The 25,241-nt window shown below is 33.9% G+C and overlaps 1 protein-coding gene across 2 annotated transcripts in view; it reads right to left on the bottom strand.

Moving 5' to 3' along the window:
• Positions 1-768: 768 nt before the first annotated feature.
• LOC114324888 (J domain-containing protein) overlaps positions 769-25,241 on the bottom strand; it is a 45,592-nt gene continuing 21,119 nt past the window's right edge. For both annotated transcript variants that reach the window (XM_028272787.2, XM_028272786.2), the window contains 2 exons: positions 17,424-17,540; positions 769-8,418 (listed from right to left, as the gene is read on the bottom strand). In XM_028272787.2, the coding sequence (XP_028128588.1) occupies positions 8,200-8,418; positions 17,424-17,540 (336 nt within the window). In that variant the 3' untranslated portion in view covers positions 769-8,199. The remainder of the gene's footprint in view (positions 8,419-17,423; positions 17,541-25,241) is intronic.

Below are 25,241 nucleotides of genomic sequence, written 5' to 3'. Positions count from 1 at the left end.
GGTTTTAGGACCTGTTTGGATTTTTATAAATAAATAAATAAATAAATAAATAATACATACAAGAATAAAAAACCACTAAAAGCCGTAAAAATGAGTGGTACACAAAATATTCCAGCTAGAAACAAGCTGATAAGGAAATAAAATTGTAGTTTTTATTTTGAAAATGTTTCCATAATATTTGCCAAATTTGAAGTAAAACGCACCACAAGAGTAACTTTGATACAATTTGCATTTTGAGACTCTTTTGTTACCTGTTTTACTCTAGATTTAGCAAATGGAGAAATCTCTCAAAATAAAACTATAATTTTATTTTCTGTATATTCGATAATTATTGTCTAATATTCGATACTGTCAAAAATAGAGATATTCTTGAGAAAGAGACACATTTTTTCCACATTTCCTATACAACTAATAAAATTTGATTGCTGATGGGATATTGTAAAGATCTTCTTCCTTAGACTTTTACAAATATTTCAAAATCAAAAGTAGCCAAATCAATCCAGTCCTTCCCGAATTATAAAATAAAAAAATATATAAAAAAATAAAAGTCAGAAAAAAATGGAAGGTATCAGATAAAATTGGAGGATGCCAGAAAAAATTGAAGGAATCAGAAAAAATGAAGGGTGTCAGAAAAAATTGAAAGGAGATACAATAAAACATGAAGATGTCACAAATTGAGTGGAAAAAAGTGACTATAGAAGGCAATTGATTGTATTCCCCATCGCATGGCAACGGACAAAGTCACTAGTACGTAAATAAAACACGACAACACAGTAAATATTTATTTGAATCAACATTTATTAATATCTATGTATATCTATATATTTTAAACATTTATCAAAATACATTTATTTAACAGGTTAAAAGATATGGAAATGTTGTGCATACCCTGCTTGATACAATCAAATCGAATCGATCTTTTCTTAGTACTTACGTAAACTAGCATTCCAAAACCTTTTTTAACCTATAAAATATATAATCTAAAAATAGTGATATAATGTTCTTCTGCAAGTTTAAGTCATCTATTTTACATTGCGTAATTTGCGCATTAGATGACACAACACCGTTTAAACTCAGGGAATCAGAAATGCGCATAAACCACCTTTCTAAGAAAGAAAAATGCTCATCTGGATGGGCAAACCACTACATGAGCGAAATCCCGATTGCGGAGAGAAGAAGTGTCCAATAAACGAAGGGTTTCCTACTCGTCCTTGAGGATCAAATTCCTCTAACCAAAAATTACTCGAAATACATCGTCAAAGACCTTTTTTTCTTCTGTCAGTACCCTGTCCGATTATCAAACGTTGACGGTCATATTGGCAATAATAATTTTGTTTACTACAGATCGAAACAGCTAAGCGGATACCACACTCAGAGATTTCGCAGCCAGGATGTTATTCTTTGACCTGGGCTTCTTCTTCCGGCGATCTTGCCCTATGAGGTGTAGAAGGTTATACCTCTCTGGAGGTCTCATTACATGGCCAAAATACTCGTATTGTAATTTTGGAAATTTATTGTTGTCGTCATTTCTGTGCTCTTTTTCATCCCATCTAAAACCATTTAATTAGTGTTTATGTAAGGGTCCACCGTTTCCATGCCATACAGCATACTAGAGACTTTACGCACGATAAATGCGTTGTACCACGCTATTTCAGTGGTTATTGCCTTCTTCTCCAGAATAGATTACCTGTCCCCGAGCAGCGTATCTCACTTATCCCAAGAACTGGTATATTGAGCCTTATCATCTTACGTGGGGTGTTATGCGTCTTACCGGACTCATAGAAACTTCTCACATTCTAAGTGCCTATTGTCTGATTGTAAACTTATTTCTTTTTTATTTTCAAAGGAATTTCGCTGGATAGGAAAGCTCTATGTGCTTCTCTTCCACCACGAGGTCAAAGATCATCAGGTCCAAAAGGACAAATGCCGATATGAAAGTCCAAAAAACCATCTAGCATCTTACTGGATCTGCTAGACGTTTGTTCTGATTATAAAGAACTATTTAGCAAACTAACAAACTGGTATCCAACCGGCTTATTTCCAATACGTCCCCGATAGTATGCTTGAAAATGACATGCTACGTGCTATACTGGGGCAGAACTGTGCTCACAGACCAACCAACAAAACCAACAGAATAGACCGGATCTCATACTATTAGTTAACAAAATAACTAGACTAATTGAGATGCGGATACCTAACAAAAATATCTACTAGAAGATCCCTAAGTACAGAGATCTTGAGATACAAATAAGAAGACAACGGGGAATGCAAAAATACACTGATGTACGCGGGCCATAACATGGAAAGAGCTTCATCAGAGCGTAATCCTTTTGATACAGAGGTTACCTGTGATAAGTAAATTTTCCCATTAGAGGGAGTAAGAGCCATATGTGGCTTAATTCTGGATAAATTTGTATATAATATTTATTTAGATATAAACTATTTACTTTTATAGCAGTTGAAAAAAGGTTTTGAAATGTTACAGCTATCAGTCACTCATGTTGCTAATAAACACGGACTGAAATTAACGAGTAGAAATGAAAAATGTCTTTTTCACATAAAAATAAAACTAATTCATCTCTTTTTTAAATATTTAAGTGCCATAAAATATTATTTTGTTTACTTGAAAGACTGATAAATTTTGTCCACTCTAAACGTTTCTTAGCTAAAGGGTGTAAGTAAAATCGTTGATTGAGGTTCAACGGTAAAATGTATTTACATATTTCCTTAGCTAATCGATGGCTATTGACCATTTTTTTCATTTCTTTAATTCACTTCGTTGAATTATTTTGTTTTCTATTATTAACTGAATTGACTTTTAATCGCCTATTCTCAATGTGTACATTGTTTTGGTTTTATTTTTATGTGAAAAAGGCGTTCAACTGAAATATATGGAAAATAATCCGTGCTTGATAGAAATAAAGCTAGAAATATTAAATTTTTGAGGTACCTAAAGTCACATCATTCTTTTCGAGAGTTCAAAGGTAAAAGATCAATATTTATGGTTCGAATAATTCTTTATTGTTGTCTTTTTTACAAATTTGAGCCTCATTAGCATCTGCTCACTAAATCATGCTCGATATTTTCAAAATTCTGGGCGCCAAACAGACCAGATTTATATTCTAGTGAAAATTTCGTAAATTCATTATCAACTATCACATATTCTGTTCAAGTACTGTTCCTTTACCTTTTGTTTATATTTTTTAAACATCGTACATTTGTAAAGGATTTAAAAAAGTACATGCATTTCTCAAATATATATTATATATCCTTTTAAATATTTTTACATATAATAAGTTTGGTCAGAAAAAGTGTTTACATATATATTTTGGCATAATCTTTTGGCCAACAAATATAACGCGTTTTTCGGCTTAACACTGAAACACTGAATAATGACAAAAGCTAAAGGTGGGTTTACATAAAAAGAAGGTTCACAACTAAGTTTATGAGGACAGGGCAAAACATTTTCAGTATTGTCGAAAGATTTGAAAAATAGTTCCTAACAGAAACTATCCAAAGTTGGTGAATAAAAAAAAATGTTGATTTAAATGTTATATCGAGTTTTTAATCAGCAATCTTCGTGCCGTTTTAAAACAAGTACCAACGATTTTTTGAGATTGTAGGTTCAACGCTTTACACGTAGATCAAAATAACAGTTAGTTCTAAACGTGGAACCAGCCAGGTTCTATGTCCAGAAGAAACCAAACCAAAGACAACAAAGGCTAGTTTCGCAAAAGACAAAACAAATTTTACTAGAAGAAGAATGCATTTACTCACAAAGGTTCTTTTACCCTTATCCGGGCAACACATTTTACTTACGTAACCGGGCAACTCGGGTCCGTTGGGCCCACCACTGTTCTTGAGTGTACTATTATTACTATTATTTACCCATATATTTCTAATATTCCTTTTTGATTTTTTATTAAAGTTAAATTTAAATTGTCTAGATTAAGTATTCTACTACAGTATGCGGTCTACCTCGAGGGTGCGATCTACCTGAAGGATTTGCAGAAAATAATGAAATCCAAGAAAACTTTTTAGAAAAAATATTTATTCACAAGTAATAAACATTTGGAAGGTTATGTTGTTTCCTGATAAATAGTATTTCTGAAAGTTTTTGTTGACTTGATTCCACACATCGTGTATTGCTGCTAATTTGTCGTTCCTTCTTCGTTCAGACCTCGTGTCCTTATCATCAAATCGAACAAATCTTAAATCGTTTTAACCCCATGGTAGCTTTAAATATAGTAGGTCCATAAAATTTACTCCAAAAAATATCTACATTATGGATGTTGGCACTCAGGTGCCCTGCAGTTAGTTATTCAATGATTGAACATAACTTGTTTAACGATAACTTTTGTCATGTTAGAGTCACAGTATATGCATTGTTTAACTCAGAGTTTGTCAAACATCTAGTAGTTATTTTTAATAAATATTTACTTATTTTGTATATCATTTATTCTTATATTCCTTTATATTTACATTTACTTATATCTTTAATACCTATACATATTTAATATTTGACAGCAGAGTAAGATACCTGGGAGAGTGATGGAAGATCATTTTCTTGGCGCCCATGATTTGTTAGTGTTATTTAATTTGTTCTTCTTTAGCAATTATTCTCTTTTATTTATTTCCAGAACATTATTCTTATCTTAGTAGTATTTTCCTTTCTTAGTCTTCATCCCTATCTACTTAGAGCTACCGTCTTCGACAGGCATGCAAAATTGGCCGTATCCATCCTTGAGTGTCAAGTTGTCGTTCTCTTGCATCTCTAGCTAGCCTAACTCCCTTTAGTTTGCCTCTGTCTATCTATACTTCTATAATCAGTCCATCTATTTCTACATCTTATCATTTTCCCCCTACATATTGCTTCAGCTTTTTCTTAGTATTTTCTTACTTCGGCTTCTCAACGTAGAAGCCACACATTTTTTGTCCCATTAGCTAAATCTAGTTTCGTTCAGTTTCTTTTTTCCTTACTTCTGTTGGAGTATATCTTTCTCTTTACTTTCACTCCAACAGAACTTCTCTATTTTGTTACATAATTGTCTCCGTAGCTCGACAGTGTAATTCTAGTAATATCATTCTACATAGTAGTAATTCAGTATAATATTGCATCTGTACACGATCTTCCAGTACGAAAACTTTGTTGTTCATCTGCTAAACTTATCCTCTGATTCATTAGTTTTTGTAAAATTTTAGTTGTTTAGGGTAGTATTTAACAAGTTGATTGATATCTCTTAGTTTTATGGATGTTTTTATATCTTTATTGGAATAGTAAGTACAATTAGTTCGCTGGTTCTCAATTTTTCAGTTATTTTATTGTGTTTCATAATTATGTTAATTAATGTTGTTAATTGTTCTGTCATTGCTGCTTCACAATATTCCAGTAATTCGTTGGGTATTCCATCTTTATCTTCAGCTTTTCTGTCTTTCAGCTTTTCAAGTGTTTTCGAACTTACTGTGTACTTATATTAACTTCTTCATGTGTGGTAATCTCTGGTGTCTTTGGTTCTAGAGCAGTGTTTCCCAACGTGGGGCCCACGCCCCACAGAGGGGCCATTTGATTGTTAAGGGGGCAATTCCAATATGGACTCGACACGAGTTTAACCCTTTCTTTCCGGGCCATTTAAATGCAATGCTAGATTTCGGTGAAGAATATTAAAGTTTCTATTTACTTCTCATATTTCAACTAATAATCGTGTGTTTGGGGCTAGTTATCAGATTTCTTTATTCGTCGCTAAAACTGTTAGGAGAGAAGTTAATAAAACCATCAATTTCATTATTTCTTAAAATGGTTCTTGGAAAAGATAACAAAGATCTAAAAGCTCTGTCATTCAGTAAAATACTGTTAGTGGAAGAATAGACGAAATGAGTGAAGGTATTGAAAAACAACTTGAAATTGAAAAGCTGAAAACATAAAATTTCTCAGTGCAAATGGCTAAATCAACTTTGAGAAACATTGAGACCGTATTGATAACTTGCATCTTGTGCTGCTGATGGATTGATAAATGGATAGATGGATTGACAAGAAAAATGGCAAAATGTGGAAATTTGATACTGAAGCTAACCAAATTCGAACCTAATATAAAATCTTTGTCTTTCTAGTCAATCATTAAGTCTATCATTAAGTTTCGTTAGTGAACAATTAAATTTTTTATATTAAAAATTATTGTTACATAGGGGGCATGAGAATTTTAGAAAAGCAAAGGTGGGACATGGCACAAAAAAGGTTGGGAAACACTGTTCTAGAGTCATTTGTTCTTCCTCTGCATAGGGCTCTTTTAAATAGTCAATCCATGTATCATTTTCTATGTGTTTTGGTTGGATTAAGTACTTTCTTTACCTCCGTTCTTTGACCTCTTATAAAGAGCCATATTTCCTTTTGCAGAACGTAAATGGAAATGATTTTGGACCGAATTAAGAAATACGTCACTAAAGTGTTTAGTTGTCCTGTAGAAATGAAAAAAATACATTTAGATAGACTCAGTTTTGATTAAATGCCGAAAAATTTACCCTGCTCTCTTATAAACGATATTTTGGAATTTGATGTGGAAATTTATACGAGCTAGTTTTCAGCTAGTGGTTAATAAAGTTATAACTATGGTAACACTGAAAACATGGTAGGTATAGGTAGTCTCTACTGCTATTATTTATAATTTACACATTCTTAGAAAACATTAACAAAAACATTAAATAGAAGAACTGTAGTGGTTTAGAGCATTATATGTTTGAATGTTTAAATTGATGGACATAAAATGGTGGTGTACACTATATTTATTAAAATTCTAACTCCCTCCTTCTTCCCTCCTCTTATACACTCAATTCGACAACGAAATATAAAAACTTAAACTTTCTGTTCAGTATTGCTTTTATTTCTGTGTAAGTATTTATATAATTACATCCAATCACAGAATACAGATTTTTGATTGTTTCTCAAACCCAAAAGTTAATCAGTATTTCTTCATACTTCAGTTTTGTCATTTGATTTATCTTGTTTAAAAATAGTTTGGTTTATAGTTTAGGTCTGAATAGTTGCTTTCCACTACATATTGAGAGAACAATGAACAAAATACGTTAAGAAAAAGAAATAGTAAAATTAGCTTTGAAAAGAAAATATTATATCTAAAAGACGTCTAAACAGATTGGATAGTAATAGTGGTATTTTCATTCCAGTGAGCTCTGTAAAAATAATAGTAAATATCACAAAAAAGATGTACAAAATGTCTCAAAAATTTCTTTGACTTGGTGAGCAAGTTGAATATGTTGGACGCTTACAATGACAACTTCTCATGGTGTACCAGATAATTTTTTTTAAATGAAACCCTGACAATGGATTGAAATAGATGGAGGTAAATCCCAAATTTTTGGAAGATTGTTTCTGCATATATTAAGATTTACCGCTGTGGCATAAATCGACAATACGTGGATGGTCTGATAAGTACTTAGCTGCATGTCATTTAATCACACCTCCGCCGTCGCCATGGCCAAGTGGTCGAATTGGGCTACAAATTGCTGTTCCATCCACCGTATCCTCCAGATTAGGCCCTGTGTGACTTCTTTTTGTTTCCAAACTTGAAAAAGTCAGTTGCCGGTCAGAAATTTAAGTTAAATGAGTTCATCGCTGCCACGGAAGCCTACTTTGTAGACCTCGAGAAAATGTTTTTTTCAGACAGGTTAAATAAGATGGAGCATCGCTGGATCAAGTGTATTGAGCTAAAAAGAGATCATATTCGGAAGTAAATCACCACTTTTACAAAATTTTTGTTTTTTACAGGCTAAATACTTATCGGACCGCCTTAGGACTATGCCTGTAATAACCCTCTTAACCAAATGTTCAAGCATCAACGTTGAGACATCTTGTATCTTCAAATGAAATTGAAAACATTACATAATTTACTAAAAATTCTGTCTATATATCGTACAATTTTTCAAACAGACCTCAGAAAAAGAGAAGGTTTAAAATTTGTCAGAGCACTTATGTTACGAAATAAAAAACTTTCTAAAAAAACTTAAACAACAATTAAACAACTTTAAAAAACAAACAAACTATCACAATTGTTGCCACAATTTGAAGCCGTTAAATTGAAACAAACGATTTTTTCTTGTACTTTGTATAAATTGCTGAATCTGTTATTGTTGCTTCAATTTGTGACATTCATTTGAAAACGAGAATTAAGGAGTATCGAGAGCCATCGTTTAAATCTCATAGTTTCGAAATTTGCTGACGACCTCGCTGGGAGGGTCCGCTCCCCAGGCCGAGCCTCCTCCACGGCCGCCCCAATGGAGATTTGCACCACCCTCAGAAGCTCTACGATGAGCCGGTGAAGTACCCACAGCTCCTAGGCTAGATGGGCCGGAATTGCCGCCTGATTCTAGCATGCGATCTTTGGTTTTCAGGTTACTCCAGTGCATGGACTAAAAAAAAATTCAAAATATAATTTACAATTAACATAATTATATATAACTATCTCAGAAGATCCTCAGAAAAAAATCCTCAGAAGAATATTTGGACCTTATCACGACCCTAATAGCAACCGCTACCGAATGATAACAAATGCTGAGGTCAAGCAGATGTATAGGGCGAGCGACGACGTAGTCCAAGAAATTAAATCTAAGCGTCTAAAATGTCCATAGACTCCCTAATAACCGCCTTGCCAAGTTGATCTGGGAGGAAGCCTCCACAGGAAGAAGGACGACCACGAGATACAATACATGGTCAGATTTAAGAACAGTGGGGCTACCTACTAACCCAACTATCACGGACGACTATTCGAGATGAAAGCGAGTAGTGCAGTCAGGCAAGACCCACCCGGGTTTGTAGTACCACCAGAAGAAGACGAAGAACAATATATAAATTATAAATATCTAGGAGCAACAATCACCAATAACAACAAAATAGATCGAGAAGTTGAAACGCGAATAATGGCAGGAAATAGATCTTCCTTTGCAATGCAACATCTAATGAATTCAAAACTTCTCTCATGAGGTGCAAAAATCCAGATATACATACATATACATATAGATAAGACGGTAATATGACCAGTAGTCGCGTATGGAAGCAAAAGGTGGACACTAACAAAACAGAAGTAAATAATTTTCTGGTGGGGGAACGTAAAATCCTTCAAATGATATAATATGGCCTCAAAATCCTTGCAGAGACAGTGTGACAAACGAATGGAGGCGCAGATACAATAACGAGTTAGAGTAGATATATAAAGGATAATAGACACATATAGACAGGGCATGTGATACGCACTAACGACAATCGTGTTATAAAAAGAATAATGTGTGTGTACCTTGTACGCACGTAAGAAGTTATACTTCTATTATATGATTTCTTAAAAATAAATATACTTTAAACAGTTTGTTTTAATTTTTTTTAAACACCAAACTAATTTTGTGCTTTCAAAAAAAAATAAAAAAAAGTATAGGATTGCTCAAGAACTCAAGACCTCTCGATCTCTGGCCGAATGCTATACCAAATACGCTACGAGGACTGTGTCTATATCATTTCGGACGTACCTAATGACAATTCACGTTAACAAACAGGCAAGGTGAAGTATAATAAATATACAATAAAATGTTTTAATAATACTCATCTTACTCGTGAGGAAGACAAATCCAAAGACACAAAAATTATGATAAATATATTTACTAAAAACACTAATATATTCGTTTCACACCTTTTCTGGCACTGATATATTTATACATAACTTGAAAGATAGCAACTAAACGCCATACTGTCTGTGTGCGCATGCGCGCAGTATTATGAAATTTTACTCTCAATCGCGCCTAATGAAGTATAACTTCAAAAACCTAGAAAAAGGTGAAAAGGTTTTTCAGAGAAGATCTGGAGTGGCACAAGACCGACAAACATGGAAGGCTTTAGTAAACGCGGCAAAGACTCACAAAACATTGTAACGTCATTGATGATGATGATGATAATTACATATACTACATTATAAGAAATGCTAGATCTCTTGCGAACTGTGCGGCTAGAAAGCAATAAAGTTAGTCTTAAAATTAATAAAGACAAGACGAAAATAATGGTAGACGGCTTCAAATATCATCATCATCACCCGGCCCTTTGCGGGGTGGACATAGACCTCCCTCATTTGTGTCCATTGTGTTCTATTTTGAGCACTTTGCATCCAATTTCTTGACATTTTCTTTAGATCGCCAGTCCAACGAGTAAGTGGTCCTCCTCTACTTGTTTTGTCTAATCTCGGTCTCCAGTCAAGTAATCTCTTCGTCCAACTTTCATCACTGATTCTGGCGGCGTGTCCGGCCCAGTTCCATTTCAGGGTAGCAGTTCGGGAAACTACATCGGTAACTCCTGTTTTTCGTCTTAATTCTTCATTTCTAACTCGGTCACGAAACAATATACTCAGCATTGACCTTTCCATTTTCTCTGAGCTATTTGCAGCGTTTTAGAAGTTGTAGCTGTCAATGTCAAAGTTTCGGCACCGTAGGTCATCACAGGTAACACACATTGGTCAAATGTGTTATTCTAGTTTTCTTGTTTTTATACTGTTCAAAATTTAAATTTACTCCTCCTTTAAACTGATTAGTTAGCTACCTACATAATTGGTTTATTAAAAATTGCTGTAATATTTGGGTCAATAAAATTTTAAATAATTTTGAAATTCTTCTTTTTCTACGTTGACCACCATTGTGTCATAAACCTATGCTTTCAATAATTTTCAAACGGAGTAAACAAATGAATATTTTATCTTCTCAATTTTGCTCAGCTGCGTTTATTTTTGCCGTATTGTATGTAATATTCCGTGCATACATTTTCAGTGGTTGCGAAGCCTTTTCTATATTATATTGATTAAATGCCCACTCCACGCTTATATTCAGCAAGTTAAAATGCATTTTATTTAAATTTAATTAAAGATACTTTGTTGTCCTATTAGCTCTAGCTTTTATTTTTTTACAATTGTATACGTGAAATGTACTCGAAAATCAAATCATGAGTAAATGCAATATTTATTGTAAAATGTGAGGAAAATGTTAAGTTTTGGATAACTGCAATCAGCTTAATTTCGTTTAGAAAGATACTTTAGAACCATCTATAAATCTGGATCCTTTGACTCCACCAAGAGTTAGATTAACCAACAACTCTAATAGTCGGTATCTTCTAACCAGATTAAGGGAACCGGATATCTTAGAAGCCATTAAACTTCATATTGCTTATCTACACGACCAACCTGCTTCAGTATTTTACGATGGATTTACCAACAGAAGCGTTAAACTGTCTTTGGCTTCCGAAGGGCTTCCTACCAAGACGGAAGATCTACGAAAAATTCTAGAATTTAACGAAGTCTATAGAATTGGTCCAGATGAGGTGGAAGCTGATCTTGCTGCTTTTAGGTCCTTTCTCACTTCTGAAAGAATTATCCATTTACAAAAATCAAGAGAATGTCACCGAAATTACTATTCCGCTGTCTCTCCTAAACGAAATTTTTAAACATCACGACGTGTTCTGAGAGTCTAGAATCCTCAAATTATTTTAGTGATAACAACTTTAGCATGGTTCTGATTAATATTCGTTCCTCCGATAGTTGTGGTTACTGAGCACTGGCTTGAAGTCAACGAGCCTTTTTTTGTAGAAAAATATTCTACTATTGCTAGGTACGATCGTCCAAGTTAAGCGTCAGGCACCCTGATTCTTTCTACAAATAATGATTTTTCTCTGGTAACAAAATATGATTTTCTATTAAGCGATGCATTCTTTGAGTTTTCCTTAGTTTCCTTAGTATTATTTGCATTTATAGATCGCCTGACTCTTCTGTGGAACTATTTTTTCAGAACCTGCTTAATTTGTTAGATGATCTGCCCCATAAAAGCAGAAAAATTTTATGCGGGGACTTTAACATTAATTATGCTGCTGCTTGTGCTACACAAATATCACTGGTCAACATATTTGAATCGTATGGTCTAACAATGCACGTTGATTCTCCTACAAGGATTACAAAAACTTCATCTACCATAATTGATTATATTGTCTCAGATTTCTCACCCCGTGATGTCTGTGCTACAACTGTTAATGCGAGACTATCTGATCATGAAGCGGTTTATACGAAGTTTAACATCTTTAGCAAGCCCTCTTCGAAAATTCGACGTTTAGGCAGGATTTTTTCCGCTCGGGATTTTCGTAAATTACAAAATTTATGTTTAACCTCTGAGTGGCTCTTTCCTTCTATGAACGTCGATAATAATTTCAATGACTTTTTGAATAAGCTTGTCTGTATCTTCAATAAAGCATTTCCTTTAATCACAATTAAGCCAAAACATCACAAACCCTGGACTACCAAAGGTGTCCCCATATCAGCCAAAAATATGCGTTCACTACTGTACATCAAAAAATTTACTACCAACGTCTCTGTTACTGAATATCACCAAGTACAGGGCAATCTATTTAAAACTTATAAAATCAGCTAAAAAAATTGTACTATCAAAATCGTCTGAGAAGCTCTAAAAGTGTTGCAAAAGAAACTTGGTCGATAATAAACAATCTTCGTAATAAAACTCACACAGCTCAAACATTTTCCCTTCCAGACCCAGAAAATCTAAATGAATACTTTGTTAATGTGAGTAAAAATATAACATCAACTATTGTATCACAACAGGATCCCATTTCCTATCTCCCTTATTCAGGAAAGGTCTCGAATTCATTCTTTATAAGACCAATTGATAAATCTGAACTGATCCAGCAATCAATAGTATCAAAAGCAAATCTTCCTGTAGTACCGATGGACTATCCATAAAAATTTTCTCAAATCTCCCAGACAGTGTGTTGAGAGTCCTCATCTCTCTAATTAATGATTCTTTTGAAAAAGGTAAATTTCCAGAGTGCATAAAGACGGCCATCATTATTCCTCTTCATAAGGGTGGTGAAAAATCAAATGCCTGCAATTATAGACCTATTGCGTTACCACCGGTACTCTCCAAAATTATTGAGAGACTCATAAAACCCGACTTATGTCCTTTCTCGTTGATAACAATATTTTATCACAAAATCAGTTCGGCTTTTTAAATAATAAATATACCACAGATGCCATGTTTTCTGTACTACATGAGTTTTATCAAGCATTAAACAATAATCTGCACACTGCCACTGTTTTGTGATTATGCCAAAGCTTTTGATTGTGTGAATCACGACATTTTGATAAAAAACTAGATTTCTATGGAATTCGAGGTATTTCTTCGAACTGGTTTCAATCTTACTGGGATAATAGGAAATAACTGATTAGAGCAAATGATACAGACTCTAGTCTCAAAAATGTTGTATGTGGGGTACCACAAGGTGCAGTATTGGGTCCTCTACTTTTCCTTATCTTTATTAATGACATCAATAGCTTAAAAATCGGGGAAAAAGTTTTTCTTATTGCTGATGATACCAGTATCACTTGGAGCAACTCAAATATCGCAACTCTTCATGTTACTATAACTTCTGATCTACAAATTTACTCTCTTTTAAAGTAGATAAAACCTATTAGTAGACATTATCCTATAAAGGAGCTCTTAAACCCTTACCTCTTCATAACAGCCAGATCAGTATCGTTGATTCTGTAAAGTTTCTTGTATTTTTTTAGATAGCAACCTTAAATGGTGCATATTGATGTGTTAAGCCAGAAACTATCCTCAGCTTGCTTTGCAATAAGATCTGTTTCGAAGGAAATGAATTTAGCCTCTTCCAAAATAACATATTTTTCTTTGTTCGAGTCACATCTTCGATATGGTCTCCCCCTTTTTGGGGTTCTAGTACAGCTGCCCAATCTGATGTTATTTTTAAATTACAAAAAAGAGCAATAAGATATTTGTTTGGCCTCAGAAGAACAATACATTGCAGAAGCTACTTCAAAGATCACAGGATTCTAACACTACCTTCTTTATATATTTTAGAAATTGTTTGCTTAATTCGTAAACATCTACATGTCTTTCCAGCAAGACCAAGACATGACTATTCCACCAGAAATTCTACCTTTGACATCTATTTACCGATCCCGTCCAGTGAGTTATTAAAAAAATCTATATTATATTCTGCAAAAAAACTTTACAACCATCTCCCTCTACAACTTAAATCTGCAACATCTTTTCCCAAGTTCCGTAAAATGACTAAAGCCTATTTATCTGAAGGACCATATTATTCAACAGCAGAGTTTCTTAACCAATAACTAAGAAAGTATAGTATTCTTATTTATAAGTGTAATCTTAATCTATATTTGAGTGTCATATGCAGCAGCTTAACGTAACTTATTAAATTTCTTAAGGTAGATTATGCAATTTGCAATTTTTTTTTTAAATTTCGCAATAGATTGTTACTGTTTTTTGTTTCTATTCATTATATTTTATTTATATAGACCATTTATATTATTTTAGTAAATTGTATTTGTTATTGTTCTTATTTATGATTCTTGTAAGCTTTGTCTATAAAATTGTTAAATTTTTCATAACAATAAAGCATATTTCTATTTCTAGCTCAAAACAGTTCGAAATGTGGACCTTGCGAGGAATGTTCCGCATACCATGGAGAGATAGGGTAAGAAATGAGGAGGTCTTAAGAAGAGCAAAATACTGAGAGATAATTGCTCAACTTGATCAAGGCACGAAAAATTGAATACCTGGGAGATATCCTGAGAGGGGAAAATACGCAATACCTCAACTAATCATCCAAGGAAAGATTGAGGCAAGAGAGGAGTAGATCGCAAATAAATGTCGTGGCTGCAAAATATAAAGGACTGGACAGGCATAGGCATACATAACACTGGCGAACTTTTGTATGCCGCAAAACACAGACGTCTGACCTAATAAGTCACTAGACTAGATAAGACCTAGATAAGTCGCTAACACACCATAAGAAGAAGAAGCAAACAGGTGATGGTGATTTTCTGTATAGTTGTCTGTTCTGTTGTAGTTATCAGAACAGTTATCGGTTTTGGAGTGTTTTTATAACATATAACTTATTATTTATAATATATAACACATGCAACATATTTTTTATTACTCAATTACTCAAATTTTTAATGTCTTTATCATTTCTTTGAGAAGCAGATGATTAATATGTCGTCGTTTTCCTGGTTTTAGGAGGAGACAGGAATTTTTCTGTGAGAAAATCGCTGACCTTTATTTGTTCCGGCTATCGTGCTGAAAATCTTCCTCTGAATCTTTTGTTAGTTAAATATATAGTTGTGGTTGTGGTAAGTCTTTTTATGTCAATTTCTTCTAGTATTGAATTATTTGTGCGATGTGTGGTCCATGCCATGCGATACATTCTACGGTACGTCCACATTTCAAATACCATTATACGGTTCAAATCGGCTAATTTGATGGTCCATGTTTCTGAAGCGTAGGTGTTGATAGGAAATATTAATGATCTAACAAGGCGTAATTTTGTATTTTCTTGTTCTTGGCTCTTAGGTTATTTAATAGTCAAAGAAAGGTCTATCTTGTCTGGTTCTTACTTTTTGGAACTAAAAATTTTAGTGTTTTGCTTCCTCTATAATTTTCTCTATTTTGTTCCTTAGGATCCTGCCATAAAGTCTTCCCATTGTAGCGATGACGCTTATTCCCCTGTAGTTTTCGCAATCTTTTTCGTTCCCTTTTTTGTATATCGATGTTATGTAGGCTTAGGCTTCCTGCCATTGTTTAGGAATGTCCTTTCCATTTATTGCTCTTTCCACGATTCGGCATGTCATTCTTCTTAATTTCTCTGTTCCATATTTGATTAGCTCCGCCACAATTCTTCTTGGTCCTCCAGCTTTATTGTTCTTCATGTAATTTATTACGTGTTTCTTGTCTTTGTCTCTTATGTCTATTTTTTTCTCTGTGATCATTGTTTTTTGTTCGTCTCTCGTACAAAAATGTAAGTAATAGCAGTAATTGAATATTTATGACATTTGTGCAATAAAATGAAAGAACTTAAACGAAGCAATGACATAAACGACCCTTTATTGTGGAAAACTATTTTAATTTGAAAGAAATTGGAACGAAAACAAACAAACATCCCATTTCCTTCCTTCACTAGTCTAACAGGGAAACTTTAGGACCCTTTTCAAAACATTCCTTTGACTCGCATTCGTCGACTCTAGTGTTCATAAGCTTCTTTGAAATACCTGATCCGTAAATAATGTTGAAAGGACTGAATTCAAAGGTAAAATGGAGGATTTTAATAGGAATGTCGCATGTGTACATTTAGACAAAAGAAGGAATGAATAAAGTAGGTATTGGCAAGTCGTACATCCCATACTTCTTTCTGGTTTTTATTTGTGGACGTTTTCAAATTTGTTACTTTTGAAGGAAATCGTTTAACCGAGAGGCCCGTGCAAAATTTCGGACCAATGCTTTATAAATATTTATCGAATCCTGAGAAAACTAATAAGTATTTTTAAAGAATTTAAACGCAGCATGAAATAATACATTATTACCGAGGGCTGAAAGTCTCTGAAAACTGCTATAATGTTTATTTTAATAAATTAGAGGGATGCAAATAAAAAAGAAAATTTAGTGAGATTTTTAATTGCAAATAGGTATCTCATTCAAAAGAAACTTTTTGTTTATTCTAAGGGACTTTCGGTCCTCGGTAATAATGTAATTTTTCATTACGCTTATAAATTTTTCAAAAATATTTATTAGTTTTCTCAGCATTCTAAAAGATATGAATGCATTTAAAAAGCATTGGTTCGAAATTTTGCGCCTACGCTCTTAAAAAGTGTGTTTTCATATTTTTCTGTCTTGGTTCGTGTAAATAATAATTCCCTTTACTGTATATCTTTTCTAACTGTTTTTCATTATCGTTAAAAAAAAACAAAGTTCACTTTTAACATAAAAAAGAGAAATACTTAGTAACTTAGGCATTTTATAACAAACAGTTGGGCAAAGCTTTTGAAATTAATTATTATCGAAGAGAAAATAGAAGCCAAGAGTGGACTGGGAAAATGCTAAAATTCATACAATTCGTAGGTATATAATATATAGGTATTATCAAAGGGCTTCATCAATATACATACTTATTGAATAATACTGGCGATATACAGCATCCTTGCCTTAGCCCTTTAGTGACCGGGAAACCTTTTGATATTTTATTTCCTCTTTTAATTTTGGATGTCGAGTTTCTATATAAATGGAGTTTCTTCTTTCTAATTATACTATTGTTAACTAATTCTTATATGAAAAAATATGATTCGATCTATTCTGAAATCTAATAAATAATTAATCTAATTCGATTAGTAATATGGACCATATATACCACAGGACAATGGTGCTATCGTTTAAGGTCAAAAACAAGAATAGAATGATTTCTTTGGGGCCGTTTAACATTATTGACATTGTAATTTTAATTCTTCTTCAAAATAACAATCTTAGTGGTAAAGTGCACTATTTTAGAAACCTCTGAAAATTAAACAAAACATTACCTGGTGTACGTGTTCCTTCATTCCCAACCATTGCTTGTAGCTGATGGCTATACCACTGTTCTTCCATTTATCATAATTTAACCTCTTTTGAGCATCAGTCAATACTTCTTTTGCTTCCTGTAAAAAAATAATTACTATAAAAGCAGTAGTGGCTGAAAAAATAGAAAACAACATAGATTATCAAAAACCTTTCTACCATATAAGGGTCTTCTTCGTCTTCTTTTTGTATAGACATAACTCTGTTGTCTGTTTTTCAATGTGCCTCCAGTAAGTTGTCATTCCATCGTTTTCTTTTATCTTTCTATTGGGGAACCGTCTTTCGCCGTCCCTACTCTATTTGTTGTCATTCGGCTTATGTCGTCATTCCATCATACTCTTCTGTTTTTTACCCATTTATTAATGTTGTCTACCGTGGAATCACGCTGCTGAATGCAGCATACAAAATAATGTCCAACGTCATTTATGAAGGACTTAAACCACACGCTGAAAAAATAGTTGGCAAATGGCAAAGTGGCTTCTGTAGACAGAAGTCAACAATAGACCAGATATTTGTTCTGCGACAGATCCTCGAAAAAACAAGTGAACATAACATCGACACACATCATCTCTTCATAGACTTCGAAAGCGCATATGACAATGTAAACCGAGAATTCTTAATAAAAGCAATGAAAGAATTTAATATACCAACACAACTAATAGAACTGATAATAGAATCTCTAAAAGTAGAAAGTAAAATCCGGAGACAAAACGAACTAACGGAAACAATAGATATGAAAAAGAGACTACGCCAGGGAGACGCTCTATCATGCATTTTGTTCAACATCGTACTGGAGAAAATAATGAGGAACACAACAGTCAATACTCGAGGAACAATCATTAATAAAAGCGTGCAAATACTAGCATTTGCAGATGATGTTGATATAATCGCAAGATTAAGAAGAGAAATGATAGAGGCATTCAATCAAATAGAACGAGCTGCACAAAATAGTGGTCTTAAAATCAACCAGAACAAAACAAAATATACGCAGGTAAGTAAAAACGCAGAAATAAGGCAGCCACAAAATATAACAATAGGAGAATATAACATTGAGGGGGTAAAAAACTTTACATACTTGGGATCCCCAGTCACGTCTGATAATAACGTAGCGGAGGAAGTGAAGAGGCGAATATTTATTGCCAATAAAAGTTACCATGGCTTAATTCGGCAACTAAGATCAGATAACGTCGCAAGAAAAACAAAATGCCAAATATACAAAACCTTAATACGACCGGTACTCACATACGGCTCAGAAACCTGGACACTCATTAAAAGAGAGGAAACATTGCTAGCCACCTTTGAAAGAAAAATCTTGCGACACATAAAGGGCACAAAAGAAAACGGAATTTGGCGAAGAAGGTACAACTTTGAACTATACAAAATATACCAGGATCCGGATATCATAACATTCATTAAAATAGGACGGCTGCGTTGGATGGGACATGTATAAAGAATGGAACAAGGCGAAATACCAAACAATATACTCAAATAGATGCCAGTAGGAAAAAGAACAGGAGGAAGACCGAAGCTGAGATATTTAGAACAAATAGCAAGTGATATAATAACCTTAAAAATAAAAAACTGGAGAAAAAAAACACGAAACAGATCAGAATGGAGAAGAATCCTGGAACAGGCCAAGACCCAGAAAGGGTTGTCGAGCCAGTGATGATGATGATGATGATAATTAATGTTCTCTACCTTGCATCTCCGTCGTATATCTGCACTTCTAGCTCTATCCCACTATCCCATATTGTCTAACCATCGATTTTTCATCTCTGCTGTTTCTAGCATTCTTTTTGTCCTTTTTGTATTAGGTCGTGTTTCTGCTGCGTAATATGCCATTATTGGTCTGATGACTATTTTGTAAATTCCTCCTTTCACTTCTTTCCGATATTTTTATTTCTCCATATTGTTTCATTCAGGCAACCTGCGGCTCAGTTTGCTTTATTCACTTGATCTTCTACTTGTTTCAAGCTGTCCGTAGTGTGATGCTTAGATATTTAAACCCCATCACTTGTTCTATTATCTGACCCTCCAGCTCCAGTTTACATCTTATTGGATTTATAACCATGCATTTTGTCTTTTTTGGGGCAGTTATATTAAATTAAAAGATGAAGTAGTTTTCAATCCTAATAGCAATATTAATAATATTTAAAAATATTAAAATATTACTAAAATTAGTAATATTACTAATATGTATTACTATTATTAAAAGGGCCGGTTTCACCAACGACAAATAGTAGTTTATTCTATGATTAAAGTTATTCGACCATTAAACTGACATTTCTCTATTTTACTACCGTCAAATAAGACTTATTTTATTTATTTATCAAAAAAATACTTACTCTTCGAGCAAATTGGCAAGTTGTTGCAATTGGCTGTAAATATTTAGAAGAAAGTAAATTCGCCAGTTTAACTTTAAATTATCAAAATTATATTGAAACAAAATATAAATTTAAACGTCTAATAAATTTTATTCGACGAATAATTCATTGATTTATTTGTTGTTGGTGAAACGGACCTAAGAGATTTTTAAAAAGATTTTTATTTTTATATTGGTCGTTACTTCTTTGAGTAACTAGGTCCATTTTCTGTTGGAATTTACCAGCTGAACAGATGGGTCGTGAATTGTAAATTTTTTGAATTCCCTCTTGTCTTCTTCGCTTCAGCATCCATCTGGTTTGCAAATTTTAGAAGCCATGGAGGTGTTATAAGTTTTCAATTTAAAAATCTTTTAGTAATATTTTAATATTTTTAAATATTATTAATATTGCTATTAGGATTGAAAACTACTTCATCTTTCAATTGCCAGATGACGTTAGTCACCTAGTACATTCACGTCAGTTGCGGTGTGGGGGATAAACTCTCGGTGTTGGTCACTTAGAGTATGGAGTAGCAGGCCTACGTTCTCTCCGATGAGACTCCAACAAGAGTCGAAAATCGTCGATTCAGATTGCTGGACTGCGCTCCGTATTCTAAGTGAAAAATAGGATTGTTTTGCCTGCGCATTGCAATTGAATAAGAATGGAATTTTTATTTTATTTTTATATTAAATTAAATTTGTTGGCAGTTATATTAAATTGGTGCAGCATACGCTGTAAATCATCTTCATTTTGAGAGATTAGTATTGCATCATCTGCACAGAAGATTATTTTAAGTTGTTTTTCTCTCCTAATGAAAACGTAGGATCTAATTTTTGAACTTGATTCTCTTTTTAATTCACATTTTCGTAACGAGAGAAAAATTAATTTAGAAAAATTGAAACATTCAGTGCACAGAAACGATACGGCAACAATAAAAGTCCATGATTTAATTTGCCATTATTGAGTGGGGGCTTCACTGAGCCGAAACAAATGGGCTCACTCATATCGCAAATGCAGGCTCCATTCTTTTGTGCTCTAAACATTCCCTGTGCTCTCAAAATAGATAACTATGGAATACAAAATCGATATCATTTTTTTGCTCCATGAAGGAGCAGCTATGTAGATAGATAAATGAAAAATCTGGAAACAGTTCGTTTCGTAAAAATAACCTTTGGGTTCATTGGACATAATGCTTGAAAGGATTGATATATGAAATACATATTTTGTATAACAGATCGTAAAACATCAGATATACCCCGTGTATTATTTAAATCAAATTGAAATATCAGGGTAGAATCAAACATTGTCAATTTGAAAATAAAACTCGAAGAAACAATATGTAAAACTACTGTGTAAATTATGGCAAGTCCTGAAAAAATTTCCCTATTAATATAACTTTAATAAAAGCAGTGCAAAAATGCTATAACAACATCAAAGCAAACATAAAAATCAACAACACATTCTCCGATAGCTTCATGGTGAATAAGGGACCACGACATGGAAGAGAGATCTGAATAGAAGGATATAGCCAAACCGGTCAAGACCCATTTGTTGCCAAAACGCAACAAATGAGAAAAACCGTTTTCAAACTTGAGTTACATTGTTAATGTTAGAGGTTTTAATGTTATTTTTTGCTGAATAATATGGAATTCTGATATATTTTTTCAGGAGTTAATTATAATAGATTATAATAATAATATTATATGGAAAATCTTTACAAAAAGGGATGAATTGACTATTGAGAAAAGGAAATAAAGATAATATGCAACGATGAAAACGCCATAATAACAGCCGAAAATGAAGATGGCCTACAAAGATTAATTAAAGAAATCCAAGACACGGCGCTCATATACAACACAGTGATCTCATCAGAGAAAACTAAATCGATAGTGATATCAGCGGAACCAAGACGATGTAAATTGGTCGTACTTAAATAACAAAATAACAGAACAAGTGATGGAAACGGAATACTTGGGAATAAAACTGTCAAGCTACGAAAACGTGGAAGAAGAAGTACAAAAACAACTGAACATGACGCACAGAGCAACAATATGTCTCAACAACACAATCTGGAGGAACAAATACCTCACAACGGAAACAAAAACTAGGATATAAATCAACAATAAGACCAATAATGACGTACACAGCAGAAATAATAGCAGATACGGCGAAGCCACAAAGACTGCTGGAATCAGCAGAAATGAAAATCTTACGAAAAATAACAAATCAAACTCTAAAAGACGGAGTAAGAATGAGGAAATACGAGCGAGATGCGGTGTAGAGGAAATGTGGACACATGTGGATCAAAAGAAGAAAAATAGAATGGAATCAACACATAGAAAGAATGACAGAAAATAGAATAGTAGATGCGAATAGCAAGAGATAGATCGCCAAGATCATTGGGACGACTGAGGAAAAGGTGGTCAGACAACGCCAATTGAGGCTATTAAACCGAAGTAAAACAGGCATGAGCCTATTTATAAAGTAGGAAAAAGAAGAAGAAAAAGTGATAACTTTAATGTAAGGTTTTGGTAAATTTGTGGGTTAGGAGACTCTGTATCTTATAACGTCAATTATCATAAAAGCACAAAACTATTGCTGGTGCCCTTTTGTATTTATTTTGTTGCGCCTATGGCTGGCAATGAATTTTGAAATGTAGGTATTTATGTTGTGCGATTTGCCATGTGGTCGTTGCTACCACCTATTTCTGATTTACAAGACGACAATTTTGAGATCTCGCAACATCTGGATAGAAGACGTTTACAGGTCAACTAATAGTTTCATTCACAAAAACCTTATGTTGGAAGTTGGAATTAACCATTCAACATTTCATTAAAGAAAATGGGAGATGTTTGTAAGAGAAAAATTTCTGATAGTAAAATTTAAAAGAAACTATAATGTTTCATTTCAAAACAGGGCCAGAGCGTATACCTACTGCTCAATTAACCAACTGCTACAATTAACAATTCAAATTCAACATGTTATTAAATAAATGAGAGCTCTTTGTTAGTGAGTTCACGGTAGGTCTAGCTAGAGTAGAGTCAATATTTAAGAACACTCAATGGCAAGATATGGCCCTCAATATAGATGTGGAGAGATTAAATCATCTGAGCTTTACATCAATCAACGGCTTTACGGATGATGTATAAATCGCAGAGAACTTACAGGAGGATATAGTTTCTATAATACATTCGCTTAAAAGTCTGTCTGAGAGAGCAGAATTAAAACTAAACTTTGAGAAAACTAAACTTGTGACAAATCTCGTAACTAGTGGAAATATAACTATTGACAATAATACCATACAACAGACATTTACAAATATCTGGGACACGAGATCAAAATAAGCAGAGACAATCAAACACATGAAAAAATACAGATGCGAATAGGCCTTACATGGGCTGCATTTGCATTTGGGAAACTAAGCCATAGTCTAGAACAGAGGTCGGCAACATGCGGCCCGCGGGCCGCATGCGGCCCTTTGAAACTTTTTGCGCGGCCCGTCAATGCATTAATGTAATTTTAGGAAAAATCAACAAACTTATGAAAAATAATAAATTAAAGACAGAAAAAATAAAAAAAAATATATCGGAGAGGACCACAAAAAATCAAGTGGTGGATGCTAAAAGATGAGAAGGAAGGTCTATTCAGGGAACGAATAGTAGAAAAAATATGTTGGAACATGAAAGGAAGCCCTAACACAATTTGGAGAAAAATGGCCAATATTATTAGAGAGACGGCTATTAAAATACTTGGGAAAACGTCAGGAAAGAAGTTTGAAGATAAAGAGACTTGGTGGTGGTCAAATGAAGTACAGGGAAAAATAAAAGAGAAGGAAAAATTATATAAAAAGTGGCAAGAAACCAGATCGGACATAGATCTTCAAAACTATATGGTCGCCAAAAAGAAAGAGCGAAAGTAGCAGTAGCAAAAGCTAAAGCAGAAGCGTATTCAAACCTATACGATCAACTTGATACCAGGGAAGGCGAAGCAAAGATATATAAAATAGCCAAACAGAGAGCAAATAAAGCAAGAGATTTTAATCAGATTAGATGTATCCGAGATGAAAATAATAAAATACTAATTCACGAAAAGGATGTCAAAAAGAGATGGAGAAAGTATTTTGACAGTCTATTAAATGAAGAATTTGACAGACAGCCTGTGGAGTTAACGGAGACAGTAACAGCAATGGTTACCAGAATAACAAACGAGGAAGTGGCTCAAGCGCTCCAAAAAATAAAGAAAGGAAAAGCAGTCGGGCCAGATGATATTCCTGGGGAAGTATGGAGAGCATTGGGAGAGACAGGAATAAGTTGGCTAGCAGGTCTATTTAATAGAATTATGGAAGTTGGACAAATGCCAGACGAATGGAGAAGCAGTATATTAGTACCTGTCTACAAAAACAAGGGAGAGATACAACAATGTACAAACTACAGGGCTATAAAACTACTTAGCCACACCATGAAAATATGGGAGAGAGTAATCGATAGACGGATACGTGAAGAAACCGAAATATCCGATAATCAATTTGGCTTTATGCAGGGCAGATCAACAACAGATGCAATTTTCATTGTAAGGCAACTGATGGAAAAATACAGGAATAAAGAGACCAACGCTCATATGGTATTCATTGATCTTGAGAAAGCATATGATAGAGTTCCTCGAGAGATTCTGTGGTGGGCACTCAATAAGAAAGGAGTCCCTGGCGAATATATAAAGATTGTGAGAGATATGTATGAGGGAGTAACGACTAGTGTTAGGATAGGTGTGGGAGAGACTGATAAATTTCAGGTGAAAGTAGAATTGCACCAAGGATCGGTGCTTAGTCCTTATTTATTCTCATTAGTTTTGGACGAGATAACAGCTAAACTACAGGGTAGTATTCCATGGTGCCTAATGTATGCTGATGATGTAGTGTTGATAGGAAATAGTGAAAGAGACTTAGAACAAAAACTGGAACAGTGGAGACAAGCTCTGGAGGAAAAAGGTTTAAAACTTAGTAGGACAAAAACACAGTATTTGGAATGTTCATTTAAAGATGGAGTTACTATAAATAAAATGGTATCTTTGGACGGTGAAATGATTGTGAAAAGCAATAGTTTTAAGTACCTAGGATCGGTATTACAGAATAATGGAGAAATAGATGGAGATGCATGCAGTAGAATTAGGGCTGGATGGATGAAGTGGAAAGAAGCGAGTGGTGTGTTGTGTGACAGAAAAATTCCAATGAAACTGAAGGGAAAATTCTATAAAACAGCTATAAGACCGGCTATGATGCACGGAACTGAATGTTGGGCAGTGAAAAAGAAAGAGGAACAACGAATGCATGTGGCGGAAATGAGAATGCTTAGATGGATGAGTGGAGTGACAAAGAAGGATAAAATTAGAAATGAGTATATTAGGGGAAGTCTAGGTGTGGCA

The sequence above is a fragment of the Diabrotica virgifera genome, chromosome 9 (assembly GCF_917563875.1).
Source record: "Diabrotica virgifera virgifera chromosome 9, PGI_DIABVI_V3a".
Classification (NCBI taxonomy): Eukaryota; Metazoa; Arthropoda; class Insecta; order Coleoptera; family Chrysomelidae; genus Diabrotica; species Diabrotica virgifera.
The sequence above is the reverse complement of the archived record's forward strand: the minus strand, read 5'-3'. Positions and strand labels throughout refer to the sequence as shown.